General features: G+C 41.0%; 1 protein-coding gene across 1 annotated transcript in view; it reads right to left on the bottom strand.

The window, feature by feature from the left end:
• Positions 1-18,990, bottom strand: part of PTPRK (protein tyrosine phosphatase, receptor type K) — a 340,206-nt gene extending 321,216 nt beyond the window's left edge. The window contains exon 1 of the mRNA XM_019472633.1: positions 18,891-18,990. Coding sequence (XP_019328178.1) covers positions 18,891-18,900 — 10 coding nt within the window. The 5' untranslated portion in view covers positions 18,901-18,990. The remainder of the gene's footprint in view (positions 1-18,890) is intronic.
• Between the last annotated feature and the right edge of the window lie 214 nt (positions 18,991-19,204).

The raw sequence follows: 19,204 nt of genomic DNA, 5'->3' as shown, positions 1-19,204 counted from the left end.
TTACAACTAATTCATTTTTTTTCTGTTTTACCTAACTTTCTCAGTAAAAACTCAATGGACCACACCTGAATAAAATATAAAACAATGTAACCTACTCCACACTTGAAGAACATAAGATTTGTAATGACCAAACTTCATTCATCTGTTAAATTCAGTACTTATTCATTATGGCAACTACGCATCACATTACATCTCTCTCCAGTTCAGTAAAACACTGTTGAATAAACGTGAATGTTGAATAAATACTTTCCTATTCCCCATTTACATTCTTAAATATGAAATTTGATTCCTTGTACAGATTAAATTTTTATTTAAAAAAAAAAGTCAAGTAAAACTTCAACTTTACCTTTTCAAATATTGCTGTAGTGACGTTAGGTCCTGTACGAGTGATATCACAGTTCACTTGGGGAACAATCATAAATGCTATCATAATTAGGATTTCAGTTAAGGATCAAAGAGATGGAGCAGATGGGATGCAAGAGACAAACATTTAAATGCAAATACCTTTGTTAACAGGAAACTTGTTAAGAGGAGCTATCAAAGTACATGGAAGATAAGTGTTCATCTATTTAAGTCAGATATATTTGAAAGTTTCTCCCAGCAGGAAAGTCAGCTAACGTCTCCAAGCAATCCAGTAACAGTCAGCACATGACTCAAAAAAGAGCAGCAAAGATTTTTCCCAGTTGCCTTTTCAGAAGTCGATAGGAAACACTTAGCAAAGATCTGTATGAGTACCACTTCCCTCCTCTTTTTAATGCTATCGCTATTTGTTGCTCACATTAAGCAGAAAACACTGAATGCTGTTATTGCAACATGCTGTTCTCCCCCCAAAGCTACTATTTCTGATTTATTCATGGAAAAATTACAACCCTTACTAAACCCTAACTGCAATTTTCACTTTTTCTTGTAACCTATTAGCTGATACTGGGAAGCCTATCTGAGGGATCTGGTCAAATCCCTAGCTTAACGAAGGCCTGCTCACCAAAATACACACCTGCCACAGCTGTCATGATGGCAAAGAAAATACTCCTTTTGCTCCTCTACGTTAAAAAGGGTGAAATTGCAAAATATTACTACCTCTAAAAACAGACTCTCTATTGTACATGAAGCTCCAGAACCAAGAAGCTAGCAGAACTGCTCGAGTAGCTTTGTATAGTTTAATAAGCAATTTCATATGATGTCTCTTTATTAAAACCTTATCAAAGCATACCTTAAATATATAGATACCATACAAATAATATATAACAACATACAAATATTGCAGGTCCCTTGAGGAGGCATGCATGTCTCTCCAGCACCGCTGCGACCTCCCACATCTGGGGATTGCACCAGCGACAGCCAGCTACACCGGCCACAACGGACCAAGGAGAAAGATAGGCTGAAGTGCTATACCATTTCAAGCTATATATGGCTTCAAGAGAGACCACAGCTGTAGCATTAGGTCCTGACTCCACTCACGGGACCTGCTTGCTGGTGCATGTGACTGAGCAGGTGGGGTCATCCCCTGAGATCACAAACCTGAACGAGGTTTGGAGCAAAGGGAAACTGTGGGGAAGTGAAGTGGGGAAGGAATACGGAAGGGGCAGTTAGTTTTAGGAGATAGGAGGGACAGGTTGGCAGAGTGGAGGAGTACTGGGCTGGTGAGGGGTGATCCTGGCCTAGGGAGACGGTGCTGAACTCTTGGCCACACCACAAATTTCCCAACTTGCAAATCTTAAAGTTTTGGACATTCCTGGTACAGACTTTAAAATGCTGCCACACTCTGAATAAATTTAAAAAAAAAAAAATAAAAAATAAATCTTTCCACCAAGCAACTTCCTGAAAACTGAATAAACTAAATTCTTCCAAAGACAGACAAGGACAGGCCTGGCTGCCTTCAGGGTTTTGCATTCCAGTTCATTACTCATTTTGCACCTTCATAGCACACATCCATGCAATCGCTTCTCCACTTCAGACTATACAAATAGTTCTGGTTTTGGATTGCACATGTGGAAACTAATAAATACGTAAACAAGCTACAAAATCAAGATCTGAAGTAGGCCAGAGTCACTGAAAACTAAGAAGTGACAAAACAAGCAACAAAAACATCTAAACTAACCAAAATTGTTTTAATGTTAACTTCCCTCACTGGGGAAAGAAGTGTTTAAAGTAGGGCTGAGGAGAATTTATATCACTTCTGCTTAGAACCACTAGGTACTACTATGTCTTTCTTGGCTAGGTTAAATAGCTATCACCAATTAAACCTTTTCCTCATGCAGCTACTTTCTTGCCAACCTCACAAGAGCTGAAATTTCTTTCACATCGACTGAAGAGACCATCACTCTTCAGTTTCACCAAGAGGCACTTTCTGAATCCTTAACCTTGCTCACTGCTCCATTCTCTGTTCTTTCCCATTTGTCAGCATCTGGTTTTGAAACAGGCAATATCGTAAGGGCAAACACTCACTGCAGATGCAATTGCATCTGCCTACCAACAATTTATACTCCAACTGTGCTTACATCCATACATGGCTGTAAGACCGCCTGTGACCTCTGAGATCTTTTGAGTCATTGCTTTTCAAGCGGCAGTCCCACAAACACATTTAGTCATAAATGGCTGACTGAACACAGGTACCAAAACAAAGAATACTCTGTGAATAAAACACTACCTTCATTAAAAAAAAAAATTCTACTTATGCTACCACCTTTAAGCCTCATTCATCCCATGATATTGCTCTGCTGACAATATCATATTCAACTGTCTCCCAAGGAGATTATTTTAAATGGCCCCAAAATTTTTGCTTGATTTCTAGTCTTAAAAAAAGTCCTAGCTCATACAATGACAACATCACATCAACAAGCTCACAATCAGATTTAAAAAAAGAAGAGCACAAAAACTTGGAATACTCTATAGTCTTCTTAAAAAAAATCTAGCTCATCTTAAAAAAGTAGTATCGATGGCTTGGAAGAGTCTTGAATCAAGGGTTTGATTCAAAGGGTACTGCATGCAAATTATATCGTCCTACAGATTTCACATGTATTTATTCTTCAGCAATTGCCATCCGATATCCCAATTACCAGTGGGAGAAGAAAGCATGTTATGACCTGAGGAAGGAGTATTGCACCCTGCCTATTCCTGAGCAGAAGTCTCAACTCACTCAGATCTGTACTACCTGCCTAATACTGATTCATGGCAGGCAGAAACCCACATCATTTTCCTTCTATTTTGTTCAACTCGCTAGTCTATTTTTCCTGTTCAATTTTCATCGTCTTCATATTCTAATCATTGATTTATATTCATTCTTAATCAGCATCCTCATATAAGTGCTTTCATGCAGTCACAGAGTGGTTCAGGTTGGAAGGGACCTTTGGAGGTCATTCTAGTCCAACCCACTGCTCAAATCAGGCTAAACTATAGCCGGCCTATCAGGTCTAACACCTCCAAGGATGAAGATCCCACACCCTCTCCAGGCACCTGCTCCAGTATTTGACCACTCTGATGGTAAAAAATATTTCCTAATATCTAACTAGAATTTCCCATATTCCAACTTGTGTCCACTGCCCCTCATCCTATCACCATGAGAAAAGAGTATGGCTCCACCTTTTCCGTATCTTCTGATCAGGCAGTTCTAGACAACAAACAAGGTCTCCCCTGAGCCTTCTCTTCTCCAGGCTGAACAGGCCCAGCTCTCTCAGCCTATCCTTGGATGTCCTGTGCTCCAGTCCCTGACCAGCTTGGTAGTTCTTTGTTGGACTCATTCCAGTATGTCCATGACACTCTCATACTGGGGAGCCCAGAACCAGACACAGCACTCCAGATGTGTCTCACCAGGGCTGAGCAGAGGGGAAGGATCACCTGCTGCCTACTGCAGCTCAAGAGGCTGTTAGCCACCTTTGTTGCAAAGATGCATTGCTGGCTTATGGTCCACCAGGACCTCCAGGTTCTGCAAAGCTGCTTTCCAGCTGGCCAGCCCCAGCATGTGCTGGTGCATGAGGTTGCTGATCCTCCCCAGGGCCAGGACTTTGCATCTCCCTTTGTTAAACTTCATGAAGTTCCTGTCAGTCCATTTCTGCAACCTGTTGTTTCTGCAACCTGTCCATGACCCTCTAGTACAGCCCTGCCCTCCAGCATACTGAAGACATTAAACTGACCACCAGCAGGACTTTGCACCCCTGATCACAACTTTGAGTCTGGGAGTCCAGCCAATTTTCCACTCATCATCTACTTCCAGAGCCCATATCTCACCAGTTCAGCGATAAGTAAACTATGAGAGACTGTGTCAAAGGCCTAGCTAAAGCCAAGGTATACGACGCGCTGCCTTTCCCTTGTCCACAGCACCTCATATCACAGAAAGTAGTGAGGCTGATAAGGTATGATTTGCCCTCTTCAAACCCAAGTTGGCTGCTCCCACCAACCCCTTTCTTGTCCTTCATGTGTTTGGAAACGGTTTCTATAATGATCTGCTCCATCATCTTCCCAGGGGAAGGCTGCAGATCAGCCTGTAGTTCCCTGTACCCTTCTTCTCATCCACCTCGAGGATTGGTGCGATACTGCCTTTTTCCAGTCCTGAGTGAGTCCACTCCCCCAAGTGCCATGACCTTTTGAAGATAACAAAGAGCAGCCCCACAATGACATCAGCCAGCTCTTGGATGCATCCCAGCTGGTCCCACAGACTTGTGCATGTCCAAGTGGTTAAGTGATCCCTAACTCTGCCCTCATCTCCTGCAGGTGTGGCCTCACCCCCACAGACTCTGCCAGGTTTGGGGATAAGCCTTACCTGTGAAAACTGAGGCAAAGAAGGCATCAAGTACATCCACTTTTCCCTTGTCACTAGGTCCCCAGTTCACTGAGCAATGGGCCCATGTTCTCCTTAGCCTCCCTCTTGCTGCCAATGGCAATGACCTTTCCTGTTGTCCTCCACCTGCCTTGCTAGAGTCAACTCCAGATGAGCTTTGGCTTTCCTGACTCCATCCCTACGTAAGCAGGCAATGTCTCTATATCCTCCCAAGTAGCCTGCCCCTGCTTCTGTCTCTGCGCACTTTCTTTTTGTGCTCGGGATCAGTCAGAATCACCACATTCATCCAAGATGGCTTTCTGCCATGCTTGCTCAACTCTCTGCACAAGACAACAGTCCATCGTTGTGCTCTGAGAGGCTGTCCTTGATCAACCAGCTCTCCTGGGCCCCCTTTGCCCTTCAGGGCACCTCTCAATGGGATTCTGCCAAGCAAGTCCCTGAACAGGTCAAAATCTGCTCTTCAAAAGTCCAAGGTTGTAATTCTGCTGTTCATCTTGGTGACTCCTCTCAGGATCTTAAACTCAAGTCTCATGGTCATTTCAGCTGAGGCTGCCCTCAACCATACTCCAGCAGTTCTTCCTTGTTTGTGAAGGTAGCACTTCTCCGAGTCTGTGATTGTGAGGCTTTTACCAGCTGCATAAAGAGGGCTTCGTCTATCTCCTGTTCTTGATAGGCTGTAGCAGACACTCACTGTAATATTACCTGTGTTGATTTATCCTCTGATCCTTACCCATAAGCTATCTACTGTTTTGTAGCTTTGCTTCTTTCACTCTCCTTAATCAAAATCTTTATATAAATTTTATGTGAATATTACACAAATATAATTTTATATAAATATAAATTATATGTGTAAATTAAATTATGTATACTATGAGTAACATGAATTTTATACAAATGTAAGTAAATTTACATGGTAATTTTAAGGAGGGTTTTGGTTTGGTTTTTTTTTTTACTTTTCATACTAGATCAGCTGATGGGATTGGAAAATTTATTTATTCTAGAGGGAATCATCCGATTTTTTTGTCTAAAAAGTTCCCTGTACACTTTCACCATGATTGCTTTAAGTTATGGTACACTGACCTTTTCATTGAGTAGGCTGCATTTGCTTAATGCAGCAGTTCCCTTTGTGTAGTCACCTGCTCCTAGGTAACCATCACTTTTTCATTGGCGATAACCTCATCTTCCTTATATGTTTAATGAAGTCCAGTGGAGAATGTTTTGCAACAATGTGCTATCAATACACTCAAGAGGTCTGGACTATGTACCTGACTGAAACCTCCAAAGCTACTTATATGGTTGTCCACATTTGGGGAGGGCACTAACACACAAATGCATATATCCATTGTCTGATTAACAAGATGAATGGACTCATCCCTTGGTTTCACACAAGATCCAAAACAAGGATATTGGCAGGACCATGCAATGAAAAACTTGGGGCTGACAGGGTGGAAATTAGATTATTTTTATCACAAAACTCAAAACACAAGCTGCTGTTTACTGCTCACAGGTGGCATGACCTAACAATTCCCTGCCTGCCTCTCCTCTCATTTTTATGCCTCTCCTCCTTCCAGCGCCTTCATTCCCTGTGCTGCTGGCTCTGATGCTTGTCAGACCTTTCCATGAGTCAACTCAACTCACTAAGCCAGCCAAATCCTGAAAAAACAACAACATTTTCTCTGGGATAATGAGTTTTATCAGCTCTCGGTAAGCTCTGATGAGTAAAGCTAGCTAGGGAAGCTGGTTGAAGCATGAAGGCAGGGAAGAGAGGGAGTAAAGAGGAGCAGAATAATGCCTTTTCTGCAACAGTAAGGTATTAGGCCGGCTCACTGTGACCTGTGAAGCTGCAGCCCAATTGGAAAGTTATACTGGCTTAATATCTACCTGCAACTGCAGTCTAATTAGAAAACAGAGCTGTTACGGCCAGTAAGGAGGAAAGTGGTAAGAGCCCACCTACAAAACCTGGAGCCAAAGCAACCTGCTCCCAAGTCACTGTAGCCAACAGGCACAAAGAGCACGGGAAGCCATCTCTACTGCCTGCGCAAGGGACACTTGCTACTGGCACTGCAGATGCCAGTCAGCTGCACGTTTTCTTTATTTCTTTTAAGAATGTCCACAAGTTTGGAGATCTCAAAACGATTCATAAGCCTGTCACAAACAGACACACTGCGGGAGAAGCCGATGGAAAGTAAAGGCTGGGATAGCAGACATCAGCTACACCAAAGAGGAAAGGTTAATGACAACAGTTTCTTCTGTTTGAATGCCACGTGCTTGCTGACCCCTCATTCATGGGAATTAGTTAAGAGAAACCAAGCGCACAACAGAAATGCTTAAGTTTATACTGCTTGCTGACTTTCTCTAAAATAGTACAGTATGTCTGATTCGTGTTCATACGTGGCTAGGTTTTCTCCCTCAAGGGAGTTAAAAATGGTTTGATCCAAAATAGAGTAAATAGTTGTTATATCCTGACAGCTGCTCTTTAGAAAGACAAAAGAAGAGAAGGAAGTTTTTATTTGGTTTTGTTGTGGTTTTTTTAAACTGCAACATACTGAAGCATTGACAAAGTACACACAAACCCCTCGGTAATTACCATTTTGGTGCGTACATGGTTCCACAACATATTAGATGCATGAACACGAGCACGTCTTCCCAGTGCTGTGTAATACACGTGTACCTGAACCAGTACAGCTGCCCCCGTGCACCATACAGCCGAGCTAACTCAATAACAGGTGGAGAGCTGGACTACTTCTCCTACCTCAGGAACATAAGGTTAGCTGGAGTATCTCTGGATAGTCCAGCATTGTACATTGTAAGTGTACCTATAAGTTCTGCACTTTTATCCACTTCTTCTGAGGCGGTGACTTTATATTGTGGAATAGACTGAGAGCTTTAAAAGCCATGTCCTCTGAAACAAAATAAGAGCTAAATGCATCTTCCCTTCATGAAATAAAGAGCAAAACCGAAAGTGCACTAAAAAAAAAAAAAAAAAAAAAAAACGGCAAAAAAAGGAAAGGAATCCCGCCCTTGTGCTTTTATTAGTCCCGAGTATTTCTTAGTTATACCTCCTCAAAGTAGTGTCCTGATACCAGGCGCTTTCCCCCCCCCGCCCCAAATCTGCTAGGACAGTTTTAAAACGTTCAGTGAAAAAGTAGACTGGCATTTTCATAGCTGTCTGGTAGGATATTTGTCTTCTGTATACTTTTCCACTGATGCACAGACTCTGCTACAAGCAATCTATTTCAAGACCTACCAGGAACCTCTGTTCTTTCTGCTTACACTTGGAGAACTTGACCTGGGTAGTGCATTGCTGTGTCTATCCTGCCATTGTGGATGGCACAGGGAGTGAACCTTAGCCTCCAAGCTAACTGGTGACAGCTAGCCTTGTCCACGTAGGCCAGGTTCATCAGCCTCTGGAGAAGACAGGCTCATACTTGGCTCACACCTACACCTCATCATTCCTGGCCCAGCTCTCCTCTGGAGTCCTGCTGACAACCACTGTCCACATGACATCCATCAGAAATAATAAAAAGAATATCTGCATCCACCCGACAGATGTATTTATAGCGTAACACCTCAGGCATAACACATGTATTGTAAACTGCAGGATGTGAGAGGACACTTTGGGACACAAGCACAGCTGCAATAGCATTAGAAGATTGCCCCATTTGGGAAGCAGTAAACTTGAGGCAACGTGGCCACTACCTAAACATCCAGAGAAGGCTCTCAGCACGTAGATCCAGGTTTCTTCTTGGAAGAATCTTGATGGCTTGCTCCAGCAACAGGCCCTGAAGAAACCAGTGCGTGTGCTACGTCAATAACAAAAAGGGCTCAAACTCTTGTACGGAAGTGGGAGTAAACCAAAGTGACACTGCAAGTACACAAACCGAAAAGAGAGGATGGGAAGAAGTGCATATCCCTTCCCAAATCACACCCTGGCTGCCCCGTAGAACACCCGTCATCTCTCTTTGGACAGATGCAAGCACTGGCCCTCCCTACAACACGTACTCCCCATTCATACCCCCTTAGAAAATGAGGAGCTTGGGGTTTCAAACACCTCCAAGAAAACTCAGCTTCTCACCAAGTATTACAAAACACAGACATCACCCTCACCAGAGGGCCACGTAACTTTTGATAGAGGCCATCTGAGCCTGTGATGTGGCTGACAGCTCTGGTGAATGGCTTCTTGAAGGAGACCAGAGCCCTTTAAGAGGGAGGGTACAGGGTGGGAAAAAAAAGTTCCTTTTTTTCCTCCAAAATAGACACTATGTAAAACACAAATCAAAGTTAAAAATGTATGATCTAATTCAAGTTTTCTTGCTTGCTAATTTTAACTACAGTTTAAATCTGATTAAAATCCACCCACCTTTGGACAGAAGCAACACATTTTGGAATGAAAAATGCACTGCATTTTAAAAGTGGGTTGGTTTTTTTTTCCTAGCAGGTCATGTTCTTCATGGATTTAATTTCTAAATAATATTCTATAATCTACACTAAAAGATATTTAAAGGAGGTTACACTTTCAAGTCCAGGAGGAGATGGGAAGAAAGGAAGACAGCTTTGGATGTCGCTGTATTTGGGTAATGGGTAATGTAAACATTACCCACGCTAATGATTAAGCAAGGTTCAGAAACAAACACAAACATCACATCTGAGGCAAAGCAACACAACCGAATCTGTTCCCATACTGGACATAAACCTGCTCCTTCTCTAACATATCCACCTAAGCAACTGCCTCTTCACAGCCTCCATATTTGCAAATGAGGTTTGTGCGACCCCCAATATCAAGGATTTGCCTTTCCAAAGTATCTCTATATAGAAAGGTAGGAAAGGGAACAAAATAATCCCAGCAAGGATGGAGGGGGGGGAAGGGAAGAAACAAGCCTTAATGATCATAATTAGCTTGATAACAGCAATTTGAACAAGTATCTGTACAAGTAATGATAGAAGTGCCCAAATTAAAAATCTCACTGTTTCCTGAATAAGTTTTTTCATTAGTTCACCATGACCTAAGAAAAAAGTTTAAATCTTCTCAGTTGATTCAAAATCTGTTCTGTAAAATAACATAGTTTTATTACCACCGCACCTTTACTCACTGTTAACAAACATCAATGATTGCTGCATCAGCACGGACTTGCAGCAAAAGCACAAGGGAACATAAATTACATACTGAGCAGCAAAAGGGTTAGAGCTCGGAAATCAATATTTAAGCAGACAGGAAAATTTCAGACATTGTACACGAAAAAATGTGGAGGAAAGCATCACTTCCCTTTGTTTTGTTGCTATTACACAGCTTCCTGAATTTCACCTCATCTTACTTTAAGGTTTTCCTGTTTGTTTTTACAGGCATTGCTTCTCCTGCTGTTGGGGTTGTCATTGCTAAGATTATAGATACACAGGTAATTCAGATATTATTTTCCAGTTGCATAATAGGTCCTGTATTAAAAGTGGTATTGGGAATGCCCTTACTCTGCCGTGAATTCAAAGTAGCTCAATGCTTCGCTTCCACTTCTAAGAGGCTTCGTCTCTGATGTGACAAAAGTGACAAGTTAGCACGGGGAAGAGGAGATAGTGTCTCAGATCATGAGGTCCCCATGCACAGAGGGTTACTACAGCACCTTGACCGCTGCCTGTACATGGTATTTCAGAAGCTTAGTGCTTCAGAAATAATAATCTGCATTAAAAAACACTGTACATTACTCATTCTATTATAGGGCTTTTTTCCATCTTGTCTTAACACCATTCTTTTTCATACACCATAGTGTTATTCCTTCACTCCCTCCCCCAAATAACTGTCACTCCCAGGTTTTATTTTCCCTCTTCTAAGTAATAAAATTATTTTACTACTTTCCTCTACTTCTAACCTGGCTTATTCTACCTCTCCGACAGGACAGCCTGTAGTTATATTGTTGCTTGAATCTGGCATTCATTGGACTGCTAAAAATTGCATACAGGTGAGTGGGAGTGGAAAGCGGAGCAATAACATTTCCAGTCAGGGCAACCTACAGAAATGTCAAAGCTAAAGAATAGGAGCAGCCAGAAACCTGCGCAAGGAAGGGAAGGGAAGAGGCCACCTACACTTACAGCAAATTGAAGCGGCCACATAAACACAAAATAAGTTCTTCTATCTTTTCTGTGAAAGGGTCCAGCCAAAGGGTGCCAAACAGAGGGTGCAGGACCACCAGATGTGCTGAGCCCATGCCATGCTCTGTGGACAGGAGTGAGTGGGCTGTACCCGTGCTCTGAGCCAAACGAAGCCACGTGAGAAGCAGCAGTACGTTAGCTCAGGTCTGCCCCTCCACTACACTCCAAGATAGCCAGAAAATTTGAAGGCAAGGCAAACTACTGTTATTTTTGGGGGGGGGATATATATAGATATAGATATAGATATAGATATATATAAGAAAATGTATATACAAGCAGGCTGAGAGAGAAAAAAAAGGGTAGGACAATGGCACAACAGGCAGATACAGTACTCATAAAGCAGGGCTAGCTTGCTCCTCTTCATGCAGAGAAGCGGTGAGAAATCAAAAAAGCACTACTCCTCAGCTATGCTTCAGGCTTCCAGCCTTGCACACTCTGAACACTTCCATCAAATAATCTGGAACACCTTCCAAGCTACCAAGGTGCTATTCAAACCCTGTTTTCCCTGCAACTCTGAAAGGCTAGCACAGTACCATTTTGCTTTTTGTTCACCCTTCACAATGCTACCAAAACAGCAGCTTCAGGTCATGCCTCTTACTGACATTCACAGTTCCCCAAGCAGCAGCTGACTTCATATAAGCAATGAAACACTTCCACTTACAGCCCGGGCTCCTGACTAACAGTGCTAAGAGTTGACCAGAACTGGTCATTTCTCCCCGCCCCGACAGTGCTGCAGTGATGGCCAATGCCATTTGAACTTCTCGTGATACAGGTATCAGAAGCTAGAAAGCTGCATCATGCAGTAGAAGGCTGCATCATGAGCAAGAATACTATCATGAATGCTGTGATAGCACCGGCACATGGTAATTTTAGTAATTTTTGGTACCAGCATGGCAAAGGTAGTTTTACCTAAGGTTAACCTAATAATTTGGAACTCTATCTGTAGCACACAGATTTCTCCCCTTGCTTCAATTTATTACTCCAGATTCAGAGAAATAAACTAGTATTCTTCAAATACCAAACTAGGAAAAAATGGAGAAACAAAGAAAGAGAAAGAACAGTTTCTCAGAAGGCAGCAGTTTATATAGTTTTCACTGGAGTTTGGTTGCACTATACTGAAAGTAACAATCTGACAGATTTTCTAAAACTTAATTGATACCAGTAAAATACACTCATTCGACACATACAAGCAAGTAAAAAGATAAGCTATTCAAGAACAAATGAGCTTTTGGGAAATCCATATTGCATGGAAGAGGTATGGCTGAACAAAATAGTATTACAACTGTAAAGGAAAAAAAAAAGCACAACCAATCAAATATCACTCTACATAAACAGATATAGCAGCTGGCCTTGAAGGTGAAGTATATTTTGTGCAAATACAGCAAGTAATCTTTTTTAAAATGTTCTGTCTTTCACTACCCAAAGGAAACAGAATAAATCCATCTGTGTCAATGAATGAAAAGCCAACACATAAATGTTACTCATATGTGAAAGTTATTTCTATTCCTACAGAAACCTTACTTTTCCTAATCCCATGCCTAAATTTCCTGATTAAAAAAAAGGCTTATCTAAATATACAAAAGCACTGTGCATTATCTATAAAGCCTGCCCTGTACCCCTCCTGTCTTCACTTTATACCAAGTGAAGTGTGCTTATGAACAACACGGAACCCTTGGAATTAGTCAATAGATTGATTAATACACTGTACTGAGCAAGCCAAACAGGATCAGGATGTTTACAGGTGTTCTTTAGGTAGACATTAATTGCACTGCATTAATGAGGTAGGCTTCTTTCTGTTAAAGATGCTACCAACAAATAATACAGACAAGAAACCAACCACAAGGCTTACTGGATAAGAAAAGTAGTAAAATATGTTTTTCTGATCAAGGAAGTACTTCAAATAAATTCAGCTCTGTAGTATATTGACAAGTTAAACAGGAAACAAGTATCAGTCAACTCTTGGGGCCAAGGAATGTATGAAGACTGAAGTATATAAGGAAGAAATAAATTCTCTCAGTCACCTCAAATAAAACATATCTACGCCATCACATAAAGAAATGTAAAAGGAGGAGAGACAACCAGAATTTCTTAGCAGCCCCAAACACAGATCCAAGCTTTTACAATTTATTTCATAATGTAATGACCCAGATAAGCTTTCAGTGATCAAACTTTAAAACCACTACCTTCCTGAATTGCATTTGCCAATCCATGGACTAGTCAATAAATTCCCTTGCGCACAGTTTCTCTGATCTATTACCTTTATACTGGCAATGTGAGCAGCAAAACCTTGACGAGTCAGTTCTCAACTGCTCAGTGGACTGGCAAACTTTGTTAGTCTGCCTATTAAAATAAAGAGACCCAGAAAGCATTCTGTTTGAACTTCACTCTTCTGTGGTGCAAAACAGCAAGTTGCTGCATCGTGTGTGGATCAGCGTCTCTGTGGAAGAGCTCAGTAACCCAGGACATGGTCAGAGTTCTCCTGCTGCTCACCAAGCTCTTGTCTTTCCAATGCCTCAAGAAATATCCAGCTCTCACCAGACACTGCTTCCTGGTTAACTTTTGTCTGACTGTACCCATACACATCCGCATAATTTAAATTTATTCATGGGTTGGTGGTTTCATTTCTACAGGAGAAAAATTCAGGTTTAAGTGAAGTAAAAGGCCAAAAGTCTCATCTGTATGACCTCTACATTACAGCTTTTCTTCCTGAGCCACATTCATATGAAATCTATATTAAAACACAAATTTCATGACCTTCTAGCTCCCCTCTCTCATTTGTACACTTCATAAACACTTACATTGGTCCTGTGCTGAAATTCATTTTGGGTCATGCAGGTGACACAAAAGCTATTTCCTTTCTGTACAAGGCAGAACTTAAGTAGCGCACAACTGACCTTCCAGATCAGAACAAACACTCAACACTATCTGTACAGGAAAATTAAAGTTGCACACACATGTAAGGGTATAATCTTCGTATTTCTTTCAGGCGCCCCAGAGGTTTATACAACCCCTGTACCCACCCACCCCACCAGCTCCCATGGTCCTCATCAGCTGCACCAACGTAACAACCCTTTTTACAGCTACACAATGAACTGGGTTAACAAACCAAACAGTCCCCAGTCCCCACCAGTTCAGAATCACATGCACATCAGAGCATCAGGCAGCAATATTATTATTTTCAGTCCCCACCAGTTCAGAATCACATGCACATCAGAGCATCTGGGAGGAGGCAGCAATGTGAGACTGCCTCTGGGAATGATGGGACACAGGAACGAGCAGCCAGAGACATTCTGCCTAGAACCCATATAAAAGAAATTACCATGAAAGTGTGGCCTAAGATTACTTGTCAACACACTTCCTCCCATCTCCATTGCCTTTCACCATGTATGCTCTCCATTCTGAAATAACCGTGCAGTCTTCCACCAGGGACCCCAAAACGTCAGCCTAAACCAGAATATGTAATGTTTTACTTTTCAGAACTGTTTCGTTTCTTTTCCTTCCCCCCCCCGAGTAGCGAATTTAGTTTTATTCTTTAAAATGGGACAACATGTAAGGTCATATGTAATTTCTGCAAAGTAAAAAATTGATTTCTGCAATACTCTTCACTGTAAAAACTAACACACACACGTGCGAAACACTCTAATACTAAGGAACATCTTTGGAGATTTAATCTGTTCTCCTTTAGTCATGCTAGATGACAACTGCAACTAAGGACTTCCTCCACTACTGTTAATTTATTTTCCTCTGATTTCTAGAAAACCAATTAAAAAAAAATTAGCACACATTCAATCCAGGCACATTATCCATCTGAGAGATCGGAAACAAGATGTCCATCTCAGCACGTCACTATTGTCCACTACAATTTAGACATTCTTCAAATTGCATTTGTATCCAGGAGGGTAATAGCCCTTACATTAAAAAAGCCCTTCATTAAGTGGCTCCCCGTCACGCAGCCCATTACAGGCTCTCATGCCCTGAGTCTGCACGGCCCCAGAATAATGCTGCTTTTAACAGGCAAACCAAACAGGGTAATAAACTATCTTCTCTAAGGGTAAAAACTAAATGTATTATTAATACGGCTAAAACTACCCCTTTGCACATCTCCAGTGATATAAGAAAGCACTATTATTTACTTTAAGTCAAAGTTATCCACACACAGTGAATAGTCCTCTAAAATAACTGGAAAAAATCCAAAGCCAAAATTGGATTTCATCTTAATAGCATTCTCAATTTCTATCTTGTATAGTATAATGTATAAAAATCATACACCCGAAAACATAATGCATGTTCTAAAGGGTTTGCTTCAACATACAGAAAATGTCTTCCTTCAGAGGTACAAAGACCATCAAGTAAATACTTGGGACTTCATTTTTGTCACTGTGTCTACAAAAATATAACACTTGGTTACCAACCTTGCCTCACACAAAATGCAAATCCACAGTCACGGAACCATTTCTACATAAGGAACAACTCAATAGTCTTGGACCATTCAACCTAGAACGATGTCAGGAGAAGGGCACGTATTTTATTTAGAAGGTATTTAAAAAAACTGAACAGGTCGGAGAAGGTGATTAGGAATTGGCTTTGCTCACTTCCTGTACCAGAGGCCAACATGTATCAAACAGAAGTCAGGTGCAAGTTCAAAACAAGAGCAGCTGCACCTCCCCATGATTTGTAACAAAAGCTGGCACTCCATTATAGGACATGGCAGATACTAGAAGGCTTCAAGGAGCCCACAGACAGTAAGACAAAGCTGACAAGGCACAAACATGAATTCATTGAGAACATCACGAATAAAAGACCACTTCTAGTCGAGGAAATTCCTCAGTGCCAAACAGCTGGAAACTGGGAGAGCATTCAGGGCATGATCACCACTCATTTGTCCTGCCTCTGCATTCTTCCCTAGGCAACTGCTAATGGCTACTCTCAAAACCAGCAGACCTTTAGCTTGATCTAGCACAGTCGCTTTTGTATGCTTTTAGAAACCTAATGGTGGACATCAGGTGTTTTCCAAGATTTTAATAAGTAATCCAAAGGTTTTATCATGTAAGCTGTAGTTCAAACAATTTACAAGTTGGTATTTAAAGCTGTACACAAGCACCTGCTCTAAGTGTTCACTATTTCAAAATTAATCATTATGTACTGCATTTATTTTTCCCATAACAGAAGATAAGTGGCTTTTGCCTTTGCTCATAACTTGAGAAATACAAGGTAGGTCAATATAAAAAAAATTCTGAAGTTGCATTACTCAGAGGTAATTACACTTGCCTTACCAATAGTGTTTAATATTGCTATACCTGCAAAATGCTTTCCATTAGGACAAGTTTTCACATTTTCATAGCATTCCAAAGCATGTGCCATTAGGTCTGAAATTTCCCAAGATTTATCCTCCTCCAAAGCACAACATTGAGTTAAACCCCTCCCTTGAATTAAAAGTAAAACATGAACTCAATTGTCATATTTTTCCCATTTTTTTACGTCTTTTTCTGTCCCTTTTTTTTTTTTAATAAGACTTTCTGAAGCTACTGAAGACTAAAAATTGACATTTGAAAATTGAGTATAATCCTTTATGACTACAATGGTTTTGGGTGAATCTGCTAAAGTTAGAGTCCTGAAAGCCGCATACTCAGCGTAAGGGTATTATCTTTTTAACATACTGGTAAAACAGTGCTCCTTCTGAGACAAAGCTGTACTGGAACATGTATTTGCCTTACTAAGGCCAAGGCCAGGACATTGTATTGGAGTCCAGAGAGATGTAAGAGACAAGGGCTCCAAAGAGCTTTGCGCCTAGCTGAAGGATTATAGAGTTTGAGAAGAAGAGATGGAGAGAAAACAGTGTCTAGCACTTCAGCTTCTATGCTGCTCAGTTTTTCTGGGCACCTCTTCTCTCCTCACATTCTCTGACTGAACCGGAAAAAGTGGGCTGACTCCGTCCCTAGGAGATCCCTGGCTTCTACAGGTTAGAAAACACAGCATTTTTCAAAGTGAAAACACCAGTGGTTTAATTTTACCTATACCTTCATTACCACATCTTATTCTACTTGGATAACTTCTTCACGAGCAGTGGACTGCTTTCTAACCTACAGTTTCAACAGTAATCAGGCAGGGTCAATGTTAAAAAACTGCATGGCAGATGACTGCACACAGTTATTTCCCTTCTGCTTTTGCTTGAACCTCTTGCTGCTCCGCTTCCTGCAGACCCACCGGAGGAATTCAGCGCTTGTTTTAGAACTGTGTGACATTCTTAGACTTAATTTGAAATTGTGCTATTTCAAACACAAAAGAGCTTAAGTATTTAGATACAGCATAGATCTTCAGAATCTGAAAACTGTGAACTTCTTAAGGGCAGCTCATCAGATGGAACTGCTCACTTTAGTCTGGATCTCAGTTACCAAACTGCAAACTTTTAAACAGTGGTCCAAGAAGCGTAGAATTCTAACCAGAAGAAGAAAAAAAAAAAATACTCATCAGAGCTTCTTCTGTATCTGTTTTAGACTCTCTGAAACATTCCTTTATTCTGCTAGATTTTATTGAGCAGCCACAATTTCACATACAGATGTGAAAAAATAACTTCTTCCAGAAAAGTCCATGTGCTACGCTCGGAGGAAAAGGGTCTGTAGCAGAACTGAACAGAAATCAGGTGCCAAAGTCAGAGAGCACTGTGTCATTTAACTCTGAAAACTGCCTAAGGATGACAGGTATATTATTTGGGAGAAGCAAGAAGAAGCTATCTTGTCATTTAGATTCAATCCAAAATACAATTCCTCAAATTTCTTTCCTCCTATATAAGGTGTGCTTGAAGTCTGAGAAAACCGAATTTTTTACAAAATGGTGCTTCCATCACAGTTAAAATACCTCCACCATTTTAACAAACCACATAGACTCTGAAAAACGCAAACTGAAAAGTAACTAAATTTCTGCCTTCCTAGGGGAGATATTATTTTGAATTTGTTAATACAAGACCATCAGCATCATGAATGCTGATGCTTCGGGGCTTAAATTTACTCTTCTATATGCAAACCTGAAGCACCAAGCAGTCCATTAAATAGTGTTGCTTAATTAACCTATTTTGTAAGATATGGGTCGTAGTAATAGCTGTTCATATCAGTGACTCCAAAGCAGAGGGAACCCAGCTAGTTAGCACTTAAGAAGTAAAATTACATACACTAACCACCATTAATAATGCACAACAATATATAAAAAGCAAGTAAAGGAATGGTGCAGAGGTTAGGTTACTTCTGTGTGGTAACATTTCCCACTCCTCCTCCACACATACCTCACTTCACAAAACCTTTTAGATACAAATAAAATAGCCATGACCTTTTGTCCTCCTCTGCATGATTAATTACTTAATGTACTATTAATTGGAAAATGTAGCTGAATTTCAAATGCTTTCATTTTCTCAGCATATCATGCTGTCTGGGAAGCGCCGATTAAGCTGTTCATCAAAGGTGAGCAGGCAAGGTCATGTAGGCTGTACCTCTTCAGTTATTCATTACCTGCCCTAAATAGTAATTAACAACGGCAGTATTTCCATAAATCAAAGCTTTTCTGATTACCTTCAGATGATGAGTCGCTGGGGGGAGGGGAGGGAAGGAATCAGTGTACAGGTTTTTGCATGTATCCTTTTTTTCCACCATTTGTTCTAATGCATACCTGAATAATTCAATTGATACATTAGCTGTCATGTAAGACACAATTCCACTGCGAGTCAACAGGAATTCCATGCAGAATAAAGAAGTAGTTATGACTTCCTTTCTCCCTTCCCTATTCCCCCCAACTTTAAAGAGAGATTTGATCTAAGAAGGTTTTTCAATTACCAAGACTGTTATATTTATTATTTTTGTTTCTTTTTATTACCTCCATTATCAATTTTAAAGTGGACATCACAGAGTATGGCCTTGAGGCCATATTCAGTGAGGGTCTGAGCTTCTTCACAGAGAAACTTATCCCTTCAGTATCTGGGGGAGGTTCTCACCTTGAGGCATCTCAGGCGGCAAATAGTGAGGCTCTTGAGCACTGACATGCACCCAGTCGAAGTCATCGTACAAGTCTTGGTGGTAGTCGCAGGGTCCAAGACCATCATCAAATGTACATCCCCCTAGGGAAGAAACTTGTTATTAGTTTATTTAAAAGTAGAGATTTTCCAAGAGTCAAGCAGAGGTGTTTCTCCTGGGCGCACCACAACTACAAAGTCCATGCAACCTGTGGCACAGGCTTGCCTGCACAAAGCTAAAATCCACAAGCAGCTCATCCATCAGTGTTCCCCTCTCTTTTTAAAACGTCTCTGCT

The sequence above is a fragment of the Aptenodytes forsteri genome, unplaced genomic scaffold (assembly GCF_000699145.1).
Source record: "Aptenodytes forsteri isolate BGI_AS27 unplaced genomic scaffold, ASM69914v1 Scaffold82, whole genome shotgun sequence".
NCBI classification, from domain to species: domain Eukaryota; kingdom Metazoa; phylum Chordata; class Aves; order Sphenisciformes; family Spheniscidae; genus Aptenodytes; species Aptenodytes forsteri.
Note: the sequence above shows the minus strand (reverse complement) of the source record. Positions and strands in the feature narration are given on the sequence as shown.